Below are 23,653 nucleotides of genomic sequence, written 5' to 3' on the forward strand. Positions count from 1 at the left end.
AAAAAAAAAAAAGCCATGAAATTATGAACTGCATCGCAATTGAAAAACATGTTTTCATAGTTTCACCACGAATATGTATCCTGAACCTCTATGAAAATAAATTTTTCCTTTCACTCATGTAAACTTACCTGTTGCTGATTTACCAATAGGTTGATAAGAAAAATTCTTAAAATAAAATATGTTGTTCTTTTTTTTTTTATTTATTTAATTTGATTTGAGTAAATTTTACAATTTCAGAATAAATAAAATATTTTTGGGATGAGAATATTTATGCTTAAGAATGGTACAGGAAAAATGAAACTTTGCTTTGACAATTTTTTAAAAGGAGGAAAGCATGATACTGAGAAACTTAAGAATACAGAAATATATACAGAATGTACATTTGGGGTTGCTGTGAAGCTTCATTTGGTCCAGCTGACTTTGGGTATATCAAAGTGCTCTGTTAAACTGTCCAAATGTTGATTAAATTTCTCCACTCGCTGTTTGTGAGTTGTCGATGCTAGCTGCAAAATCCGCTCCTTTTTCTGAAACAGTCAAAATAATTTCCGATGTCAATATTTAGGTAATTAATTCTTTATATTAAATATCCTCATATATAAAAAATAAAATAATAGATTCACACTTTAACTCTATTTTTTTAAGAAAAAATTCAAAATTTATGGATTTGCAAAATACCATTAGGACATTCATTTTTCAAAATACCAGTTAATCTCATTCGGTAGGTACTGAGACACAAGTGATGGAAAATCTCCATGATAACATATGTATTGCTATTGTCGTTTTCAAGACCGAGCAAAGAATTTACAAAATTGTTCATTTATGAATAATGTAAAGCTTCCATGGATAAAATCATTCCCAAGTATGCCTTAATCTAATGATTAAATCTGATTTTTGCGACTGCATCATGCTCTTGCTAAACATTATTGCCTATTAATGCTTAGAAGTAATGTCTCAATATAGAATGTCAAACCCTACTTTTTACATTTGAGCAATGAAATATCTGAATACATACCATTTTCTCTTGCTGCTTCATAAAAGCCAACTCAGCCTTGGTTAATTTCATTTCATTTTTTGGTTTTTCAGTTTCTTTTGAGGCATTGGTGACCTGTTTTACTATTTCTTTTTCTCGTTGCTTCTCCTTTTTCTTCCTGAAAGATAACAAAATACAGAATAAGTAGGGGGAAAATATGGAACTATGACGGTGTGAATAGTTCATTGGAAGCTGAGCTTACAAGATTTGTCATGGTTAATTTTAAGTAACTGTAATTTAGCCTTCAAGTAATGGTAAGAATTAATATTCATTTTACATTACAGGTTTTCTACTGCGAGAATAGCCTCTCGCAAACAACACATTCAGACTTTCACTGGTCATAGCAACCTATGTTCTGGGTAAAGACTAATTTTTTGCAGCAAGTGATGTAAGTATATGTCAAGCAATTTACAGATCATCCGAGTTAGGGGCAAGTTGAGTTCAAACCTTACATACATTGAGAGTGTGCCTGCATTCATCTGACATGATTGAAAAAAATTGAGTTCTTTAGAGCCAACACCAAAGTAAGCTATCAGTAAACCTATAAGACTCAATTCGAATCTTCTATTGGCTTAACGCAAAGTTACAGTCCCATCAACCTCTCGTGACTGTTGAGCATTCAGTAGAAATGTTGCGTGTTCCTAAGTGAACACACGAGACATCAGGTAATTCAAATGGTCTAACAACCCGACTGCTCGACATCAGATAAGTCCATTTCCAAACGGTACCAGACAGTTCACTTTGACAACACACCTTCTCATTCCAGCAGCCTGATTGTTGAAATATTTTGTTGGTTGGGACGGCATAGATGACATAGGTTAAAAGGCGGAGCATGATTGGTCCGCTAGGTCTTATGGCTGCTTTGTCGTGCCTATGTCAGGTGGAATGGACAACACACTGTTAGAAACTTACGAGGTGCCATTAGCTTGTCGCGAGTTCAACCTGTCATAGGTACGACAAAGCAGCGATAAGACACAGCCAACCAATCACACTCCGCCTTTTAACCTATGTCATCTATGTAGTCCCAACAAACAAAAAATTTCAACAGTCAGGCTGCAGTTTAACTTGATGATTTGAAATCCTGCAAAGCCCAATATGGCAGTGTGTACTGTCAGTACCAGCAAAAGGGATACACCAGATATTTAACTTGAGGCTGTATTAGATGTAACATAATAAATGGTAAATTTTCAATTTAAAGAAATAGAGTGCTTGTAAGATGGAATGTTATAACATTCCATCAGTTCAGCGGAGCTAGTCCATCACTTACTTTTTTCCGGAAGAAACGTCCTTCTTCAGTTTGAGGGGGCCCTTAGCGAACTGCTCATAATCTGATGACATTTCAAATTCTTAATGAGCACATAGAATTAATTTGTAAAGATTGAAAATCACTGATACCAAGGGTATGAACAATTAATACGATTTCTTACAATTTCCCACAATTTCCTTAAATATGTTGTTTTGTTTGAATCAGAGGTTAAGTTTCTGTATTTACGTTTTGAAACGCTCTCTTTCGAGCACTCACTGAACTAATTTCCAGCTAAAACTAGCGGGAAATTCAAAACTCAGCGGGAAGACCTGAAAAGACGCGCCAATGACAAAGTGTCCGCGTTCCTGCCCCCTCCCTGCGTTGGTTTATTCATAGTTGCTCAAACCTTTGCAAACTACACCAGGTTATTTTTCATATTCACTGCTGTCACCAGCTTTGCTGGGTTGCTTAAGCTAAACAATGCTCTAGGTAAGCTGTTTGTTAAGACGGGTGGTGGTTTTTTTCCCCCTTGGGTGCCTACGGACTAGGATACCTGTTTTAGGAACCGAGTATCTACAAAGGTTTAATTATTATTATTATCACAATAACAGCAGTCCTCTGATGTCTCTATGTATTTCCTCACTAAAATGCCCTGGTTTTTTAGGGTCTCTCCTGACCACCATGATAAGGAAAACTATCACAGCCCCTCTTATACGATAAAATCGAGGCAAGAAACAGTGAGGGTCTTCTGTAAATTAAGAGCTTTGATTATAGTATACTATAGTATAATATAGGCGATAATATAATATGGAGATGTTGCATGTATGTGAGGAATTTGCGATTTGACTGTTGATTCTTATGTAAAAGTTCGCGAGAAACACGATGATCCCTCTGGTTTTCTCAAGCTCAAAAACGGCTCTCAAGTTGAGGCCAAAATGCGGAGGGGATATCCCACGCAATCCTGAGAGTCCACGTCTACATCAAAACAAACTCTCCATGCCAAAGATAGGGTGCTAAGCTAATACATTAGCAGGGATGCCGTGTTTTCAGTTTTAGAGTCCCCAAATAAAGTGGCAGCCCTGTCAATGTATTAGCTCCCTATCTTTGCATGGAGAGTTTGTTTTGATGTAGAGGTGGACTCTCAGAATAGCGTGGGATATCTCCTCCATTTTGGCCTCAACTCGAGAGCTTTTTTTGAGCTTGGGAGTTAATTTCAGAGAAAACCAGTGGCCGCAACATCGTGTTTCTCGCGAACTTTTACATAAGAGTCAACGGTCAAATCGCAAATTCCTCACACATGCAACATCTCCATTCACTGTATGACATTGTTATTTGCGGATGGCTCAACATGATCGTGTGAATGGGCTACTATCTGACTTACTATCTGTCTGGCGGTGAAACCACCAGGCCACATGTTCGTTTGCGGTGTTTAAAAACCTCTGCTCCCATTTTACTTTTGTAAAGGAAAACAAGCCAATATCATTCCTTGAAGTTTTCACAGATTTTTTTTCACTCAAATAAGAAAAATCACGGATGTTTTCAAGAATTGACGTTGAAAAGTTTTTCATTTTAAAAATATAGTATGAAAGGAGTCTGTGACGTTGCAAACCGAGATACGGAGTCTGGTACTTTCACCGTCGATATGTTTTTTCTGAAGGTATTGATCATGATCGAATATCTCTGATTATTTGAGTTTTTTAAACCAATATAACAGAATCTTCATATTTTTCATGGTTTTCCTCGTTTAGAGTGAAAAAGTTCTCAATATTTGATCACGATTTCTGCGAAAAAAAGCATTAAATTATAGACCTGTCCCCCAAAATTCTCTCAACAAATCCCCGCCCTTTTACGTTTCCTCCGATTGAAACACTTTCAATTTTTCAAGTTTTCCCTGACCCTCTCCCTGTCGTAATGCGTTCGTAACAGCCCTTGCTTCCTCCCTGCAACGCACCCGTACTTATCGTGAGCTCAGAATCGCCTTCCTTTAGAGCATAGGCCGATCCGGGGGGGGGGGGGGGGAGCTTAGGGGGTATACGGCCCTCCCCCCTCCCCCGTTCTGGTGAAGACGAGCGGCGCTGGTAGACAAGTTGACGATGGCATGTCTGCGTCATGGTCACTGCGAAAGGAGCCGAGGAAAAGGCGGAAGGGTCGAATGAATTTGAGCGATTCATGCTGATTTGCATGATCCGCCACGACGACCGATGACGAGGCGCCGCACAACGGCGCGAGTCAGTCGGAGGAGTCGAACGCGATGTTAACAATTTAAAAGCTTATATTTTCGTAAATTACAAGTTAAAAAGTGATGCTTATCGTATAAGCACCTTACAGAAACACCTATTAAAATTTATAACTTGAGAAAATAAACATTAGAATTTACAGGTTTGGTTGGACCGCGTTAAAGCAAAAATGAACCAAGCCACATCAGCTATTGTCAAATTTAACTGTGCAGCTCAATTTTTTACAGGATCTTTGTTGTGCTTATTGTAGTGCAAATTTCAGGGCATTTCCTGCATAGCACGAAGCAAATTCCTTAAACTTTTCAAAGGAATCCACACAAACGTTCTCTTGTAAAAAATTGATTTGCACCGTTATATTTGGCAATAACTCATGTGGAACAGCTTGATGTGTTCCTTTCCAAATATTGAGTTTTTAGCCGATTTTTTCTTTGATAATATATAAACTCAGGCACCATGCTTTAAAAAACCGTGTGCAAGAGAATGTTTATTTAAAAATTACCTTACACTGTGTTAATAGCAAACGTTTCGGCCATGACAAATGAACTGATAAATTTTTAAATGAACGTTTTCTTGCACATTTTTCTTAAGCATGGTAAGAGTAGTGAAAAATCCAATAATTTTGTTAAAGCTTTCATGTCCGACCTCGTTCCACTGTACGCGTCAAGAGCGAGACGCGTATTTCGCTGGAGCAAGGCAACTATATCAAGGTCGCGCGTGAAGAGCTCCCAAAATTCAAATGGACGTATTCAAATCAAAAGAGTGAGTACATAGCTATGGCGAGATGGGTCCTTCTCCCTCGGTCCTGCCATGTATGCATTGTATTGGGGCCCAGGGCCCAGGCCAGGATGCCGATAATTCCTTTTGATTTCCACGTGTCTGCGTCCCGCCAGACTTGCTCCGAAATCAATTATCATGTACCTACCGGTCGGTTCAGAGCAGCCAATTTTAGGACCCCGTCGCAAACGGCTCAAAATCCAGTGCTCAAATTGAAGATGGCCGGATGGTGGGATTCAGGAGTCACTTATATTCCTCAACAAGGAGGAGAGTGCGACGGAGAAGAGGTGGACACATTTAACAAGAGCAGGAGTGGAGGAATAAGAATAATGATTAGGAGAAGACTAGGGGGTCTACTACCTGGCCGCTACGTGGCCCTACCCCCGGGGCGCCTAAGGCCCCCAAAAGCCGCCTCGCGCCCAGCGAAATCCTCGATTTCAAGGATTCCGCTCGTGATGATCGCTTAAAATGATTTGCTCATTATAATGAGTAAATCATTTTAATTGAATAACAAAACAACGTTTCAAAGAGAAATTTCCCGCCAAACTTCTTAATGAATGTTTCCTGACTCTAAATGTTGATTCCTTTTTTGGAAGTCGACCTTGACAGGGCCACGTATAGCTTTCCATGACTAAGCAAAGGCTCTGAAAGTAAAGGCCCAAACTATTAAAACTCTGACCTTTGAACTCCCCTTCCTCACTCCTACCCATCGACCGTCATACTCCCCTTCCTTACTCTGTCCATCGAGCGTCTTAAAAATGATTTCATTAGAATATAGAGAATTGAAAAAAATGAAAGTGGAATGAGAAGGAGAGGAGAAATAGGAAGATGGTGAAATGGGAAATTTGGGGACTTGAAACGCAATGTTGACACTTACCGAGACAATGTACGTTGAGGCAAAGCTAGGGAAAATTTGCTCATTTCGCCGGAAAATCGTATGACCTTTGAACTGACGTACTTCGGGGTCCGCCCCCCCCTTAAAATTAGTTTGAAGTGATTTCTGTGATTTTCACATAATAGTGCTTACAAGTTAGTAAATTTTCCCGTTTTCTTGTTTTCGACACGATAATTTGAGCCAGGTTACGATTTTTTTTTTTAAAAATAGGTCAAATTTGACCTTTGACCATAACTCGGTCAAAAATTAAGATATTAATCTGCAATTTACGCCAAAATCCTTAGTTTTTCATGTTCTTTCCAATGATGTATCACAAGGTAAGGTCTACCGTTTGAAAAAAGTACGCCCCCTTGAGGGAAGGGCAAAAATGTTGACCCCCCCCCCCCTTAAAGATAATCCCATTTGAGACAGATACATTCCCAAATTTTCGTTTTTCTATCTCTAACCGTTCAAAAGCAACCGGAAGGGGGGCTGCGGACTTTTGGGACACCCTGTATAGAGAAGGTAGGCGTGACCCGAAATACGTCCTTTTATAATTTTTTCGAAGTTGAGCGCTTTTCGAAGCAAACGATTAATGCTCACGCCGTCGCGCCAAAAGAAGTATACCTACGGTAAACTTGCTACGGGAAAAACCCCGACTGCGAAAGTTGCTCTTAGAATAGTACGTACGTAATGAGTGACAATGAGTTCTGCCCATCTTCTTGCGCAATTGACTTTCCATTCGAGAATGTTCACTTTGAATTTCGTTCAAGAACTCGTTTTCATTATGAAAATTAGCCTCAAATGACCGGGCGAAAATGTACGTTTATTCAATTGGCTGTACGTTTATTCAATTGGCTGCTCACCGTGGGCCACTTACCGTCGAAATCTGGACATTATAAACCATCAGGAAATCCAAAGTGTCGGTACATAAAATATCAAGTGACAGTTCCATGAGTTTAACGAAAGTAGATTTGAGTGAATTTCCAGAAGGGATCGCGTCAGGAATGAGACGGCAAGGGAGATCATTGATGCCAAACAGACCATCGTGCATTACATAATGGCGAAACGGCCCATTTGGTATGGTATCATTCAGAGAAGGACAGGAGACAGGTTGCCGAAAGAAGATCCTTGATCGGGTTCCTCATGGGAGAGGGCGTAGAGGACGCCCAATGAGAGGTTGGAGGGACGGGATTGAGGCAGAAATGTTAAGGTGCTCAATGCCCGAAGGATCATACTTCGACAGAGGGAAGTGGAGCTGAGGTGTCGTAGAGCGCCAAGGAGTCCTATAAAGCGACTTGTATGTATGTAGATTTGAGTCGATGGAAGCAAAGTCAAGAAAATTAATCCTTTTCACATAGATCGTGAGATTACAAAACTTAGTATCTAAATTTCAGTTTTTTAGAGTATTTTTTTATTTTTATTTATTTTTTTTTTGGTAAAAAAACTACCTACAAAAACAACAGATATTTTAAAAAGTCGCATTCAAGGCACTTACGCGGTTTTTTTTTACTTTCACCATCGTTACTTGGAGCAAAATTTTACAGCAACAAGCAACACAACACGCAGATTATTGAAGCATCACCCAGTCAAGCAATTGAGTCGCCCAGACGTTTCGAGCTCGCGTGAAGTGCGACACAAACCACGCCTTTTCTGGACCGGTTTCAATTCTCTGCTAGAAACAACACCACTGTGCGACCATAAATTTTTAAATTCATGCCACGATCAATACTCAGGACGCAGGAGCAATTAGCAATTTTTTTTGCACCCAGTTTTCCTGAAATTGGGGGATCTCATCGAATAATCCGAGCCCTCAGCAGTTATGAACCAGTTGAAATTCTTCAATTTGCCACGGCAGCCACTGTTCTGCCAGTCCTCCTAGTTACCATCAATTTTAAAAGAGCATTCATTTTTGTGTATATAATTGGTGCATCGATTTTAGTTTGATCTGAATTAGGGAGTTTTCAGTAAGTATTAATCGTTCTTTATCGTTTACAATCAAATTGTTAGTGACTTATGGAAAGTCGAAAAAAGTGTACCTCCAATCCAGAGGTTTACTAAATTTCCAATATAGATTGGCTCAGACATCGTAGACAGACAGGCAAGTATAAAAATTTCGATGAATATTGATTCATTTCTACCGATTCCACCGAGAAAGTTTGATAGTGGACATTCAGAATGTCGAATCGGACCTGAGCAGTAGCATGATTCTGTAAAATGTCAAGAAATGAAATTGCCCCGTTTATTTGTATTTTAAAAATATGACTAAAGCTGAATTTTTGCAACATTGCGTTTAAGGCACGTGTTCAGAGGACAGCCATCGTTTTGCTAGCATGCTTTCGGAGATAGTTCTTGATTTTTTCTCTAGCGCGTTAAACATTGGGGAGCGGGAGAGCCGTGCAGTTAAAAGGTGCGGTAAGAAAAGCGCCTTCAATATTTCATTAGGCAAAAAGATAAGCAGCAGGACTCGAGTTAAGAAGGATCAACCTGTCGGTTTCAGAATTGTCTATATTCGTCGCTGACCATATCGCTGATTCCCATGCCTCTCTTTTCATGCATGAATAATAGTGCCACCTCTTTTCTTATGGGTTCACAGGTGACAGGGAGCATTTATTTATAATGGCCCTCCTCGCTGGTGGAATACTGAGTGGTACTATCTTGATAACTGCATTGGTTAATGCTGTCATAAATGCAAGTAAGACGTTCCGCTACTATTTCAAATTTGTCTCATTCGTACTCGGAATGGCTTTTTTCTCTGCTCTCTTCCTCCCGATAATGTTGCTTCAACCTCGAGGCTGGAAGAATGGTCTGTAAGTATTTAATAAAAAAATCATCAGGAAATATAACTTTTATTTGCTTTTATTTCGGATCAAAAATTTGAAATTTCATCTCAAGTGGCAAAAGTCGTGAGCTTTACATTCTGAGTATTTTTGGCAGAGAAATGTCCCCAAAAATTCACACCATCTTATAAAATATGAGCAGTTTTTTTATAGATAAAAAGGAATCAGGAACTTGTAATTCTGGATATGAAACAATTCGTAGAGAAAATCATTCACTTGTGTTTTGTATTTTTGAACCTTAACCCATAGATGCCCAACACTTCTTCTATGCGTCAAGTATTTAACTCGTATCGAAATCCATTGATTTTGATTGTTTTTGAAGTATTATATATTTGTTATTTCTATGTTTTGGAGGGTAAGAAATACTTTTTTGAAATAGTCACCTTCGTGGAATCATACTGCATCATATTGACGTTTTCTTGCCACTCCTCATCCACCATATGTAACTCGCCTCCAGGAGATACAGTCGGATCAATTTGACCCGGCTTGAGATTACTAGGGGTAGTTGAAAAGAAAAAAAATCCTAGACAAATCACAACTCTCCCCAAAATACCTACCAAATTTTAGACGTTTGCCCTTTAAGACGCGCGAGAGACTTTTACACATTTTTTCTTTCTTTTTTTCCTTTTTCTTTTTCTTAGTTCAAAATCATTATTATTTGGACATATCATAGCATATTTTTAGGAAACTTCACATTACTTTTCTCAAATTTCAAAAATAAGAAACACTCTAACAATGACGGCGCAAAGATACGACTATTTTTGCTTGATGGATGTCCATGTTGCATCTGCAAAATTGAAGGCGCCATGGCGCGAGGCGTGAATTTGCAACGCTTCGATCTATGCTGCTAATGAGGTGTCGCTTGAATTACATAGTGAGAAAACTTATAAGTTGAGGCCCAATTACAACTCTCTTATCTTCGCCAGTGTTGTTCACGTAGCCCTAACAGCACCACTACAAATAAAACAAAAGGAATCAACACAACATGGGAATAAAGTCAGGGAAAGGACGCGCGTTGATAACGGCGTAGAGATACAACTATTCATGCTTAGTGGATGTCAGTGTTGCATCTGCAAAATTGAAGGCGCGATGGCGCGAGGCGTGAACTTGAACTGCCTTGCTCTATGCTGCCAATGAGGTATCGCTCGGTATCAAGAAGGAGTAATTAATCAAGTTTGATGGTTTCCTCCACATAGCGGGGGTTGCGGAAGGTGTGAGTGGGGGATGGAAGAGGGTTTACTGTATTACCCCTCTCTTGAAAAATCTCAGGATATTCAGTCATTAATTTTCATAATTATTATCTTATTGTGCCGTGATTGAGTCCCTAATGTTTGATTAATTACTCTGAGACGAGACAAGCAAAGCTTATGGGTTTTTAGCCTACCCGTAACAAAATACTAATGGAAAAACAATGGTCTGAAGAGGAAAGCACTCTCTTTCAAGAAATCTCTTTTTAGTGGATGGAAAGCAAAATACGGAAGATATAAAGAGAAATAAGACGCGTCATTACTTTTAAAAAGTCCCATTGTACTATTTATTCCGTTTTTTTCGAAATAATTTTGCTGTAATAATACATTTGAGCCTCTCTATTGCTTTTTAGAAAAACTTCATGGGCAATCCGACTTGTATCGAGGTTGGTTGGTGTAAGGTGGAAAATTCGCGGGTATGAAAATATCGTCAACGACAGCGGATCAGTTGTTCTGATCAATCATCAGAGTGCGATAGATTTAGTTGGTAAGTCAGTATTCTCATTGGTAGGTAAACACTCTTTCCAGTTTTCCAGCGATTTTGGATCAGTTGTTCTGATCAATCATCAGAGTGCGATAGATTTAGTTGGTAAGTCAGTATTCTCATTGGTAGGTAAACACTCTCTCCAGTTTTCCAGCTATTTTACTGCTAACTCAGGAAATTAACTCCAATAAATCTAAAAATTGCTGCGCTTTAGTCTTTGCTTTGGGAAGAAAAAAAGACTACATTGTTCAATTGATATTAGGAGCCGAATAAAACAGAGTGCCTTCTCTCCTCCGTGCAAAGATTGACAAATAAGTTAAAGGGAAAATGGAGCCATTTTATTGCGGTTGAACTGGGTGGTATGATGAACTAAGGGGAGAATGATGGACAAACCATAGGGTCTCTAGTGGGTTACCGTTCGTTAGTCTATTACTTACATATTTTGTCTTTTGTAACCATCCGCTTCCACCAATACGATCACTCCATTATCCCTTTGTCTCTCTCGTTCATTGCTTTGTGAATCAATTTCAACAATCACCTTGCCGGGCGTACTTAAAGATATGCCATTCTAGCCGAAGACATTCAAACGTCGCAAAATTTCCTTGAACAAATACGAATTTCCGAGGAAAATGGTGAATATTTTTCCTCCGGTTTTTCAAAGAATCTTATCCGCACTTTGATAAATGGTATCTAATAAAAATATTAATAACTTTCGCTAAATATAAATTTAACACCGGGAGGAACGTTTTCAACCTTTAAATGTTCATACTGTGGTTTATTCAACACGACAGAACAGTTGCACAGTGTTCGATCAATGCTGTGAGGCTATAGATGTTGGTGCTAATGCCTGGATGCAACTATTCGTGTTCGAGGGATTCCCTCGTTGCATATCCAGACCGTTGAAGGCGCTTTGGGCTGTTTTGCCCGTTGAGCGAAGCAAGCGGTGTCACGCCGAACAAAGGATCGAATCAATTAGAGAGGTCAGACATGAAATTTTGGATTAAAACCGCAAATTTTGATGTTTATTTCGTCACACTTTAAATTTCAAGGGGTGCTTGAGGAAGAAAGTTTTACGAGGAAACCAATGGAACAACTTATAGAATCTCAAAATTGTGTAAAAACGGAGTTATAAGCTTTTAAAGTTTCAACATTTTGCCCGACCTCTCCTATTGACTCGATTCAATGTGCGCCGGCGCGGCACGAAGCACTCTATTCTCAATTGCTTTGGGTTTGACGCTCAGGTGAAAAATGGACGTGCGAAAGCAAGCAACACGAGTGGCAAGGGGCTACTATAGGCACTCTTTCATCATACAGGTCTGCGGGGCAAAAATCACCACATAGATACCCCGACCCAACCGAACGAATCAAGTAAGCACAAAACAATTGTGCCCGTCAACAAAATTACGGATCCCAGTTTATTGATACTAAAAATTGTGTTATCGGTACCAGAGTATAGAAACGTATATTACAAACATTTTTTAGTTAAAAACACCTCAAAGTTTCAAACTATACCGAGGTATTGGCGGTTTAAAATTTGCAGTTTACAAACCGCAGTTTCGAGGAATAGCTGTTCAGCAGGGCATAAAATCGTCACATTATTAAAACGACCTTTGGGCTTTTTTTTGTAATCAGGAGGTCCAAGCTGGACCAATTTTCTATAATTCTTGTAAAACATGGTCACGGTTTAATTGAAAAAAAAAAAAAAAATACATTGAACACATTTTCAATTTTTGCTCAAACCTAAGTAGCTTTTTTCAACGGAAAATTTGCGATATTTTGAAATTAAGTTGCGATTTTCTTACAATTTTTTAGCGATAAAATCGCTTAAATGATCAACAGCAAAGCGATTATCCTAATTGAATCAGTGAGAACGAAAACACACCAACTCGGTAACTCTAAAATCCTCAATTTTCACTAAGGACAGTCAATTTTCATAAAAGTCTTTGAAGTTACCGAGTCTGTTCCAATTTGGACCTTTAAAGTGTCCTTAAGTACTTGTCTTTCGGCATCAAAAATTTTCTTCTTGGACTTACTTCTTCACCTACTGTGCAGTTTTGTGTGTGTCTTCCTGTCCTCGTTCTTTTCATTTTTTCGAGTTGGTGTGTTATCGTTCTCACTGATTCAATTCTTGTCGCAAGTTTATCTCCATAAAATCGAAATTTTATCTCAAGTTATCACGATTTCTTGTTGGATGATGAATGTCTTTGACGAAACGTCGTCGATAAAATCGCGATTTAATTGCAAATTTAAGCGATGAAATCGCACTTAATCGCAATTTTTTTCTGATGATATTGCAATAAATCGATGTCGATAAAATCGCGAAATATTATCCGATCAAATCGCGACTAATCGCGATCACTGCTACTTGGTAGTAAACAAGGTTCTTTCCTTTTATGTCTGGAAATGCCAAGCTTCAGTAATGAAAAAATCGTGTTGAATAATAAAGGAATAGAGAGTCTACTGTTTCACAATATAAGAATGGGCATACACCAAAAGTCTTCAAGCATTATATAAGTTTTAAAGTTTTAGTCTTATTGTCTATTAAAACGCAAGGATTGACTACTATTTTACTTCTATGAATAATTTTATTTTTCTGCTGATAGCAAGTGTGTTTGCTATTCTTTAGAACATTACGCATTACGCGGAGAGAGTACATCAGAATCTCAAAATCCAATTTTCCGTCACAACTCAATAGGAATAATTCCATTGAAAATGTTCTCTCCGTATATATTATAGTTCTTTCCCTCGTGAACAAACTTAATTTCATCATTTTCGTGATCAATTTATGAAAGTTGGTCCCTGTTACAGTTTTTGCCGAGCTGTGGCCGTTTATGGAGGGTCTCAGCCCGATCGCCAAGAAAGAGGTCTTATACTATTTTCCTTATGGTCCCAGTGCCTGGCTTCAAGGGGTCACCTTTATTGATAAAACAAAGCCGGAAAAGGCTGTCAGCACGCTCAACAAAATGGGCGAGTCCGTTCGCAAAAACAAGGTAGGTAACCTAAGAATCATTACAATTCAGGGATACACTTTCACTCAAATTGTGGTAAAAACGGGACAGAGAGTCAAGGATAATGACGTGCAGTCCTCCCTTTTCAGGCGATTTTAGCGGCGCGCCAGCCAGGGAGATCGCACGGGCCGGGACTCTAGTAATTTCTGGATTGCGGCGCGCCTTCAATCCGGCTGGCAGCAACATGCTTACACCCGTGGTCGAATAGTTGTTTCACTGCGCCTGCCGTGAATGAGTTCAAATATTCTTTCCAACACGCGTAAGCAGGCCCGCCACATCCCATCTCGGGCCCTGGTACCAATTTTCTGGCCCAAGCCCTTAGCACAGGGAGGGAGGGGGGGGTCCGGGGGGCCTCCCCGGGAAATTTTTGAAATTTTAAATCTATTTGGACGCATTTTGTAGCTCTTTGATGGAGATTTTCCATCAATTTCTGCAGAATAATACGCCTTTTTGTTTACTTTCAGCACCAAAAACTTCGAATTGTTGCATTCAAAACATCTATAATTTTTTTTTTGAGGGGGCAGATGATAATTTTTCAATTCTATGGGGAGCCGGGCCCCCCTGGACTCCCCTTTCGTACGTCTATGGCAAGGGAGTTAAGCCATTGAAGTCGAGGATGCCCAGAAAGGAGCCTCTTAGCATCCAACAACGGAAGAAAATGAAACACAGTTACTAAAAATATCATTCTACATATACTCAAAATCTTGGAAATCTTTAAAGAAGTAAGAAAAATTTTATAGTGCCCTAGCGTGTTTTTGAAACTTTATTCACCTTTTGCGGAATTTTTAGGGTATTTTTTTCACTTTTCCCTACAAGACAAGGGTTACACATGAATTCGTAGTGGTTCGTCACTTGCGTCACGGGCCCCTCCAGGGCCCGGGCCCCGGTACCAAGGACCCAGTATCCCCCCCCTTGTGGCGGGCCTGCGCGTAAGGAAGCGTATTTAGCTCCGACTGCAACGTTGCACACTTCAAATAATGTCTCATTTTTAATCATTCTTGTTACGAATGGCAAATACAGTTTTTCTAAGGAATTGCCGCGGAACTTCTTCAGTCGCCGGAAATTTTGACGCAATATTTTCGCTCGTTTCATACCTTTTTTTAAAAAATGAATTTAATAAACCCAATCCGATATTCTGAATCGTTACAATTCAGGGATACACTTTCACTCAAATTGTGGTAAAAACGGGACAGAGAGTCAAGGATAATGACGTGCAGTCCTCCCTTTTCAGGCGATTTTAGCGGCGCGCCAGCCAGGGAGATCGCACGGGCCGGGACTCTAGTAATTTCTGGATTGCGGCGCGCCTTCAATCCGGCTGGCAGCAACATGCTTACACCCGTGGTCGAATAGTTGTTTCACTGCGCCTGCCGTGAATGAGTTCAAATATTCTTTCCAACACGCGTAAGGAAGCGTATTTAGCTCCGACTGCAACGTTGCACACTTCAAATAATGTCTCATTTTTAATCATTCTTGTTACGAATGGCAAATACAGTTTTTCGAAGGAATTTCCGCGGAACTTCTTCAGTCGCCGTTAATTTTGACGCAATATTTTCGCTCGTTTCATACCTCATTTTAAAAAAATAAATTTATTAAACCCAATCCGATATTCTGAATCGTTACAATTCAGGGATACACTTTCACTCAAATTGTGGTAAAAACGGGACAGAGAGTCAAGGATAATGACGTGCAGTCCTCCCTTTTCAGGCGATTTTAGCGGCGCGCCAGCCAGGGAGATCGCACGGGACGGGACCCGAGTAATTGCTGGGGTGCGGCGCGCCTTCAATCCGGCTGGCAGCAACATGCTTACACCCGTGGTCGAATAGTTGTATCACTGCGCCTGCCGTGAATGTGTTCAAGTATCCTTCCTTACACAAGTAAAGAAGCGTATTTAGCTCCGACTGCAACGTTCCACACCTCAAATAATGTCTCATTTTTAATCATTCTTGTTACGAATGGCAAATACAGTTTTTCTAAGGAATTTTCGCGGATTTTAGTCAGTCGCCGGAAAGGACTACGTGCAAAACGGGCCATTTCGGGCTCGGGGCGGATACCTTTGAGACTTGCCCTCTTCATTCACCTAACAATGCCCCATCTTTTCCCAAAGTTTCAAGCTCCTCAAATATTTTGGGGTGACGCGGGGGGGGGGGGGGGTCAACTTTAAAAATTGGCAAAATTTTCCCGAATTTATTACTCGAAAACCAAGAAGTTTTGGAAAACGCGGTTTAAACAAGCGTACTCAGCGTGACGAGAGCTTTCAGAAAATGTATAACATCATAGGGTTTTGTCAACTTCAGCTCGAGTTATCGCCTCCGAAGCGCCGGAACGCTCAAAAAGGACCCCTTATTTTTTCACCTTTCGGCCGATTTAAAAAAATACAATTTTTTTATTTTGACGAAAAACTGATATTTTGCTTTTGACTCTCTGTAGCCCCTCTAGCTCTTTACCGCATGCTGGGAAAATGTTTTGGTCGCGAGTTATAAGAGCGGAAAGGAGCGAAGGTCGGGAAAATCGGCTATTTTAATCTACCCGCGGCGACGGATCAGGAGACATGTGGCAACAATGCGAGGTCGGCAGAGGAGTGTGATTCGCCGAACTGAGTCGGAGGGGACGTTTTCCCTCCGATCAACGCCGCGTGCGCAGTTTAAAATAGCCGATTTTCCCGACCTTCGCTCCTTTCCGCTCTTATAACTCCCGACCAAAACATTTCCCCAGCATGCGGTAAAGAGCTAGAGGGGTTACAGAGAGTCAAGAACAACATATCAGTTTTTCGTCAAAATAAAAAAAAATGGCTTTTTTTTTAAATCGGCCCAAAGGTGAAAAAATAAGGGGTCCTTTTTGAGCGTTCCGGCGCTTCGGAGGCGATAACTCGAGCTGAAGTTGACAAGACCCTATGATGTTCTACATTTTCTGAAAGCTCTCGTCACGCTGAATACGCTTGTTTAAACCGCGTTTTCCAAAACTTCCTGGTTTTCGAGTAATAAATTCGCGAAAATTTTGCCGGTTTTTAACTTTGACCCCCCGCCGCGTCTCCCCAAAATTTTTGGGGAGCTTGAAACTTTGGGAAAAGATGGGGCATTAATTGTTAGGTGAATGAATAGGGCAAGTCTCAAAGGTATCCGCCCAGAGCCCGAAATGTCCCGTTTTGCACGTAGTCCTTTTGACGTAATATTTTCGCGCGTTTCATCATACCTCATTTTAAAAAAATGAAATTTATAAACCCGATCCGAGATTCTGAATCGTTACAATTCAGGGATACACTTTCACTCAAATTGTGGTAAAAACGGGACAGAGAGGCAAGGACAATTTAGCGGCGCGCCAGCCAGGGAGATCGCACGGGACGCGACCCGAGTAATTGCTGGAGTGTGGCGCGCCTTCAATCCGGCTGGCAGCAACATGCTTACACCCGTGGTCGAATAGTTGTATCACTGCGCCTGCCGTGAATGAGTTCAAATATCCTCTCCTACACGCGTAAGGAAGCGTATTTAGCTCCGACTGCAACGTTGCACACTTCAAATAATGTCTCATTTTTAATCATTCTTGTTACGAATGGCAAATACAGTTTTTCTAAAGAATTGCCGCGGAACTTCTTCAGTCGCCGGAAATTTTGACGGAATATTTTCGCTCGTTTCATACTTCATTTTAAAAAAATGATTTTAATAAACCCAATCCGAGATTCTGCACATTTTTAATTACAATGTGATAAATTTTGAGATTTTTTTGGACTTTTTAAAAATTCGATGATCTCTTTAAATTTCCTGCAATAATGACCAGTTGAGGATGCGATTTTTTTTTAAATGTTACAAACAGTCTAATACAGCGAGAAAATAGAAAATTCTGAGAAAAACTAAAAAGGATCGTAATATAACTTAACAGGGAACATTGAAAAATCCTTACGAAGATGTGCTCCTAGCCTTTATTCACGAGCGGGCTTCATTGCTTTCCTGATTAGTTGGCATGTTGACTTTGTTTGCAGATCAAGCTGGGCATGTTCCCCGAGGGCACTCGAAACGGAGGAGCGGAGTTGCTTCCGTTCAAGAAAGGCGCATTTCACGTCGCCATCGCCTCGCAGACTCCCATCCAGCCAATCATCATCGCTCGCTACCCCTTCCTTGACGCTAAAACACACACCTTCGACTCAGGTAAAGACAAGTCTAAATTCTAACCGCATATGACATCGATAACTCTGTTTTCTTACCGGAAAAAAAAAAAAAAAAAAAAAAAAAAAAAATCGGAAATGATTGCGACAATGAGACAAAGAATGACTAAGAAGAAACGAGGCTCACATTGAAAAAGAGATGGTTTACAATTCCGAATAGTTACAGATGGCATTTATGTCAATGTTGCACTGATGGTTGCCTATTCTGTCATAGCCATAATAAGTAAAATTTGCCAATCTCTGATTGAAATTATCCAGATCTGCGGTGTGTGCTTAGCCCGGCAACATAAGTGGCAGTTTCTGATCATCACGCATAAGTACTTTCTTGTCCTTTTATAGTTAGGGTGAGCATTACTTATTTTGAAACACGACGCAAGTTCGCGCTTTCGTAGCGGTATAAAATGCCTGCAAATAGCCATGTATGAATTTACGTTAACTAAGCACACATTTTGCTCAAATTGTTATTCTAAGTAATAATTACTCATCTCTTGTTGTAATACAACATGGACTCACAGTTTTTGGCTATAACTCAATAGATAAACGCCTACATACATTAGAGTATGCAATTTGTGATAATTGTGCACGATAATGCCTCAAAGACATACGGGATAAGAGCCTCTTTCCTTAATCCCCAGATAAATGTTATATTATGATAATACCAATTTTTGTCACTTTGCTAATTGTAAGTTTTACTTTATTCTGCAAACATTGTTAAACATTTATGGTTGTTACACAATTTTGGAATCTTTTTCAGGGATGGCCGAGGTCCAAATATTACCTCCGATCCCAACGGCAGGGTTGACCAAAGATGATATGAATCAACTCATCGAAAAGACTTACTCTATTATGAACGATGCTTACCAAAAACTATCTCAAGAAGTACGTCAAAGTAGCTTACAAGAAGACTGAATCACGATCTCAACCAAATATGCGGTGAAACAAAATTCAGGGCCTGGTGCATGGTTATCACAACTTAAAGAGGACCATATTCTGCAAATTTCGAGAAATTTGAAATGTAACAGAAATTTTTAAGTTTGATATCCCAAACTACCTGACCATGATTTCTAACTAGCGTAAAAGGGGCATTTGTGTGGCACTGAAGATAAAAAAAGTCTCTCTTTGAGCAATTGGCTAATGTGAACTGATAATGTATGTATTCAGATACCCGCAGTATCACAAACATCGTCAAAATTGAGGCTAATCATCAAAGTGCGATGTGCTGAAACATTATACGTGTAATTAAGGTACAGCGGGCATACCTTAAAGAGGTATATGCATCCCCCATAAGAATTGGGCCCCAGAACGGAATCTTGTCATAGCTCCACTTCTTGTAAAGAGAGGTTAGAGAAGTTCAAAAATGGCGGACTTTTTGATCTAGCCCCCCGGGGGGGGGGGGGGGGGGGGTCAAAGAAAAATCAACTTGAGCAACCTTTGGTTTAGTAAGCTTGGTTTAATAGTTCTGAGGATCTATCTTGACACCATTTCAGGAAATGGTTCTGTGATTTGGTAGTATTCATTAAGGACAAAAAAGAATTCTGAGCATTGATTTTGGGTACCAGAACAAAATACAATAATCAGTTAAAGTCAATCATGACAGTAAAATATAAAATTAATATCAAATCCCCTCTTTCGTAAAAGCTCCCATTCCTTCGAGACATATGCCTTTAGACTTGAGATGAAATAAAAAAGAGGGGAGGGAAATTACATATAACATATTGATCCTTATATGTATGCTTACTAAATCGTCAAAATGGTGTAAAATGTTAAACAATTACGGAGATGAACATGGAACAGGGCGCTCCCGGGCGCAGCTGCGGGACTCTGGCCCGAGGCCCATACGTACCCTGTCGAGTCAACTTTGAAAAAGCATAACTCCGAAACTAATCATTTCCCCCAACATGTTCCTTAGCTCATTTTAAAGAAGAAAACAAGGGCTATTTTTTGCACACATATTCACAACATTTCGTGCGACCCCTCCCGTCGAAAAATGGAAAAATCCAAAATTAAAATTTTTCAAAAATTTGATGAGCCATAACTTTGCCAAAAATTAAACGATTGTCAATTTCTTATGCTCGATAGAAAGGTCTTTTTAAGTATTCTTTTATTTAAAAAAAGTTCAACTCAATAACTGCAACCGTTCAAAAGTTATGGGTAAAAGTTGATTTTTCTTTGACCCCCCCCTCCCCAAGGGGGCTAGATCAAAAAGTCCGCCATTTTTTAACTTCTCTAACCTTTCTTTACAAAAGGTGAAGGTATGACAAGATTCCGTTCTGGGCCCAATTCTTCTGGGCGATGCATATACCTCTTTGATGTCAAGTTCCGTAATTTTCGACAAAATTTCTTGCGTAGGATTTTCGTTTGAAAATGTCTTACTTTTAGACTGCAGTATCTTTTCTGTTGAAGATTTCAATGTTGTACGCATGGATTTTTCACGATAGTTCCTCTCGTAAGAAAAATTTGGAGCGTATTTGAAAAAAAAGGAGCCCGAAGTGTGATTATTTTTGCCTGGGAGGAAGAGTCTTTTCTTAAAAAAGGGCCAAAATTCGCCCCTTTTCAGACTATTGATTCGGCATATGGGACTCGCGCCAAACTGAGGCGTATGATGCCGTAAGTCTCAAAGAATAATTTCAGCTTGATTTGAAAATTTTCGGAGACACAGGGGGTTGAAGTGGATGAACGGTTCTGTGCGTACATTAAAAGTTGGGTGTACCTGTACATTTTGTACATTAATGTATTTTTTGATAGCTTGTATGTAACTTGTAAAATATGTTTATACATTTCCTATACTTACTGTCAAAAGATTTAGGAAAAAATTGCAAAAAACTTTGTTCAAAATGTGCTGCCTCTTCACTACCATCAGCTATTTTCCTTCGATGGAAAACTAAAAATTTTCACTGTCGCCATTTAAAAGAGGAGAGTGACAGCAAACTTGACGTCAGGATCCGAAAAATTAGCAAGTTAAAATTATAGAGTAAAAAAATGAGAAATTTTTAAACTTTCCACCCATCAAGTCAGTTCAAACTTTATTTATTTGAGATTCTCCTGCATCTATTGAATTATGCCCTTAATTAATTTTCTCTTTTAAAAAGTAGTTTTTTTAACGATATGGACTTATTCCGCCACTTCATTTCTGTATTTTCCCTTTTCGACCGAAACTGAGATGGAGGTAGCTGAAACTAACGTCATTTGTAAGGGAAAGGATCTGGAGTTATACCTGACACCATGGGCGGTCAGAAAATCGGAAATGTGCCTGCCGCCATCAATGGACTATTCACATAATCCCTTAAAGCAAGGAATGAACGTTTTCGAAAGGATGTCTACATTTCTCACAACTTAAGCGAGAACTTTGACGGTGAAACTACAGACCACGTATCTCGGTTTGCGACGTTGTAGACTTTCTGTCATCATACTTTATTTTTTAAATGGAAAACTACTCTACGTCAAAGCTTGAAAATTTCCTTGTTTTTTCCTCTTTATGCGGAAAAAACTCTGTAAAAATTTCGAGAACTGATATTGATTTATGCTCCTTCAGAAAAATAAAATGGGAGCGGAGATTTGTAAATACCGCGCATACGAGATACGTGGTCTAGTAGTTTCACCGTCGATATTGTAGAGGCACCGCACTAATCAACTGAGCAATGTAATTGGGTGAGGCAAAAGCTCAAGTAGCACAGTACAACGAAAATATTGATATTAAATTGAAATTTGATTTCAATAAAATTGTAATTTCTTTACCATTAAATTGCAATATTTTTACATCATTTAGTCGACGTATGCCAATTTCAAACAATCAACAAAATGAGCCCCGTGTGTCGGAAAGATAGGATACATGCAATGCAATGAAAAATTGCAACTTAGTTCAATTTTATTGCAATAAGTTTCAATAAATGGGGCCCCTTCAAATAGGAGCTAGGCAATATACGCATCACTCTGTGGAATTGCAATATTTTTACAATGTAATTGCTACTAATTGCAATCTGTCGTGCTAATTGGGAGTTAAATTCGGAAGTGAAGGCTACTTTTTTCGCTTTATGATGATTGATGAGGGACTTTATGAACATGAAAGCGAATCCAGTTCGGCATCTGAGCGTCAACTTCCGAGAGTAGCTTTTTCACTGGAAGCAGCTAGGAGTGCGGGGTCTTTAAAATACATTGTCTCTGATTACGCAAGGGGAAGGATTTTGTTCCTAGTTTTCGCAGTTTCCGCCATAATCATGAGCACGCTTTTCTTCAGCGAGATCCAGACCCTCTTGAACGTTCCTTTGCGTAATCCGGATATCGAGACTTTGAATGAGTTGAGCTTGAGCGGTTCGGATGTTTTCATTCAATCAACGGACAGCGAAATCTATTGGAGTTTCCCCGACCAAAGGACGAAACGGAGGGACTCAAGGATAAACTGACCGACAGTTTTCGAGCTTATACAGATGCGCTGACCCAAATAGTCCTTCAAATCCTCAGGGACGGACTCAGGGCGTGTGCAGGGCGTGCGGCGCACACGGGCGCCAGCCTTTGGGGGGCGCCACGAAATAAGAGGAGAGGGAAAAAAAGGGGGGAAAAGGAAAAGGAAAAAAAGGGAAGAAAGGACAAGGGGGAAAAAGGAAAAGGCAACAAGGTTGGGCAGTGAAAGCAAGGAAGAAGGGGGAAATGGAAGGAACAAGGAGGCAAGAAAAGTGATAAGAGAGTCCGCGAGAAAGGGGGGGCATAAAAACCATAGACAAAATATAAAGAGAATTGCCGTCTAAAGGTAAATTTTCAGGACAAAAACTCCACCTGGTCCATAAACGGTCAGGCGCCCGTTGACTCTAAATTTGCGGCTGTACAGAAATACAATAAGAGTAGGCATGTAGTAAGGGGGCGCCATAAATCCATCGAACAGGAGCCGAAATAGCATTTTAGGCCACGTCCGCCATCTTGGATTAGAGAATTTTCAAAAATCGACTAAAAATTCGAGTTTTCCGTCGAAAAGTACCCCGGATCCCGCGGTTCACAAAGCTCTAAACGAACAGAAACGGAGGCCAGAACTGGGGCCCATTTTAGGCCACATCCAACATTTTGGAGTTGAGAATTTTAAAAAGTTGACTAAAAATTCGAGTTTTCCGTTGAAAAATACCGTGTGATACCGCGTTTCACAAGACTCGAACAAACAGAAACCGAGATAGCATTTTAGCCCACGTCCGCTATCTTGAATTTGAGAATTTTAGAAAATGGACTAAAAATTCGAGTTTCCTGTCGAAAAATACCTCCTGACACCGAATTTCAGAAAAATCCATCGAACAGGGGCCGAGATAGCATTTTAAGCCATTTCGGATTTTCGAATTTTGAATTTTTTGAATTTTGACAGATTTTGATTTAAAACGCGTGATCCCCAAAATCGAAGCTCAGATTCAGATTCCTCGTAAAAAATCGATGCGATTTCATGTATCATACCCTGACACCGAATTTCAGGAGAATCCATCAAACAGGAGCCGAGATGGCATTTTACCACTTCAGTCATTTCGGATTTTTGAAGTTGAAAAATTTTACTTAAAACGCGTGATACCCAAAATCGAAGTTCAGATTCGGATTCCTCGTTAAAAATTGATACAATTTCATGTATCATACCCGAGCATAGCGTGAAGGAAAGAGACGTAACGTAGACGTACTGATTTGAGCATATGAATCCAACGTGGCAACATGGGTAGTGCTCAGTGGGTCAGCGGAGGAGGAAGAATAAGAATTTATCGTGCGGAATTCCTCGGGACGAAACCGAATGCTAAA

General features: G+C 39.8%; 2 protein-coding genes across 3 annotated transcripts; one reads left to right on the forward strand and one right to left on the reverse strand.

Moving 5' to 3' along the window:
* Positions 1-184: 184 nt before the first annotated feature.
* Positions 185-2,519, reverse strand: LOC109031756 (protein FAM32A-like). 2 transcript variants are annotated; one of them, XM_019043488.2, is made up of 4 exons: positions 2,298-2,510; positions 1,487-1,509; positions 1,013-1,148; positions 185-524 (listed from the first exon to the last, which is right to left on the reverse strand). In XM_019043488.2, exons 2-4 carry the CDS (start codon positions 1,507-1,509, stop codon positions 402-404), a joined length of 282 nt encoding a protein of 93 aa, XP_018899033.2. In that variant the 5' UTR covers positions 2,298-2,510; the 3' UTR covers positions 185-401. The 2 variants fall into 2 exon arrangements, with proteins under 2 accessions (XP_018899033.2, XP_018899032.1); XM_019043487.2 differs by lacking the exon at positions 1,487-1,509 and having other exon boundaries at positions 2,298-2,519.
* Positions 2,520-10,938: 8,419 nt separating this feature from the next.
* Positions 10,939-19,293, forward strand: LOC109031704 (1-acyl-sn-glycerol-3-phosphate acyltransferase alpha-like). Its single transcript, XM_019043373.2, has 3 exons — positions 10,939-13,722; positions 17,714-17,879; positions 18,651-19,293. Exons 1-3 carry the CDS (start codon positions 13,564-13,566, stop codon positions 18,803-18,805), a joined length of 480 nt encoding a protein of 159 aa, XP_018898918.2. The 5' UTR covers positions 10,939-13,563; the 3' UTR covers positions 18,806-19,293.
* Positions 19,294-23,653: the final 4,360 nt, after the last annotated feature.

The sequence above is a fragment of the Bemisia tabaci genome, chromosome 4 (assembly GCF_918797505.1).
Source record: "Bemisia tabaci chromosome 4, PGI_BMITA_v3".
Lineage (NCBI taxonomy): Eukaryota > Metazoa > Arthropoda > Insecta > Hemiptera > Aleyrodidae > Bemisia > Bemisia tabaci.

Coding starts and splice junctions, on each gene's coding strand:
- LOC109031756 (XM_019043487.2), bottom strand. CDS start 2,368: ATGTCATCAGATTATGAGCAGTTCGCTAAGGGCCCCCTCAAACTGAAG. Junction 1,149..2,297: donor GACGTTTCTTCCGGAAAAAA/GTAAGTGATGGA, acceptor GTTATCTTTCAG/GAAGAAAAAGGAGAAGCAAC. Junction 525..1,012: donor TGAAGCAGCAAGAGAAAATG/GTATGTATTCAG, acceptor TGACTGTTTCAG/AAAAAGGAGCGGATTTTGCA.
- LOC109031704 (XM_019043373.2), top strand. CDS start 13,564: ATGGAGGGTCTCAGCCCGATCGCCAAGAAAGAGGTCTTATACTATTTT. Junction 13,723..17,713: donor AGTCCGTTCGCAAAAACAAG/GTAGGTAACCTA, acceptor CTTTGTTTGCAG/ATCAAGCTGGGCATGTTCCC. Junction 17,880..18,650: donor AACACACACCTTCGACTCAG/GTAAAGACAAGT, acceptor AATCTTTTTCAG/GGATGGCCGAGGTCCAAATA.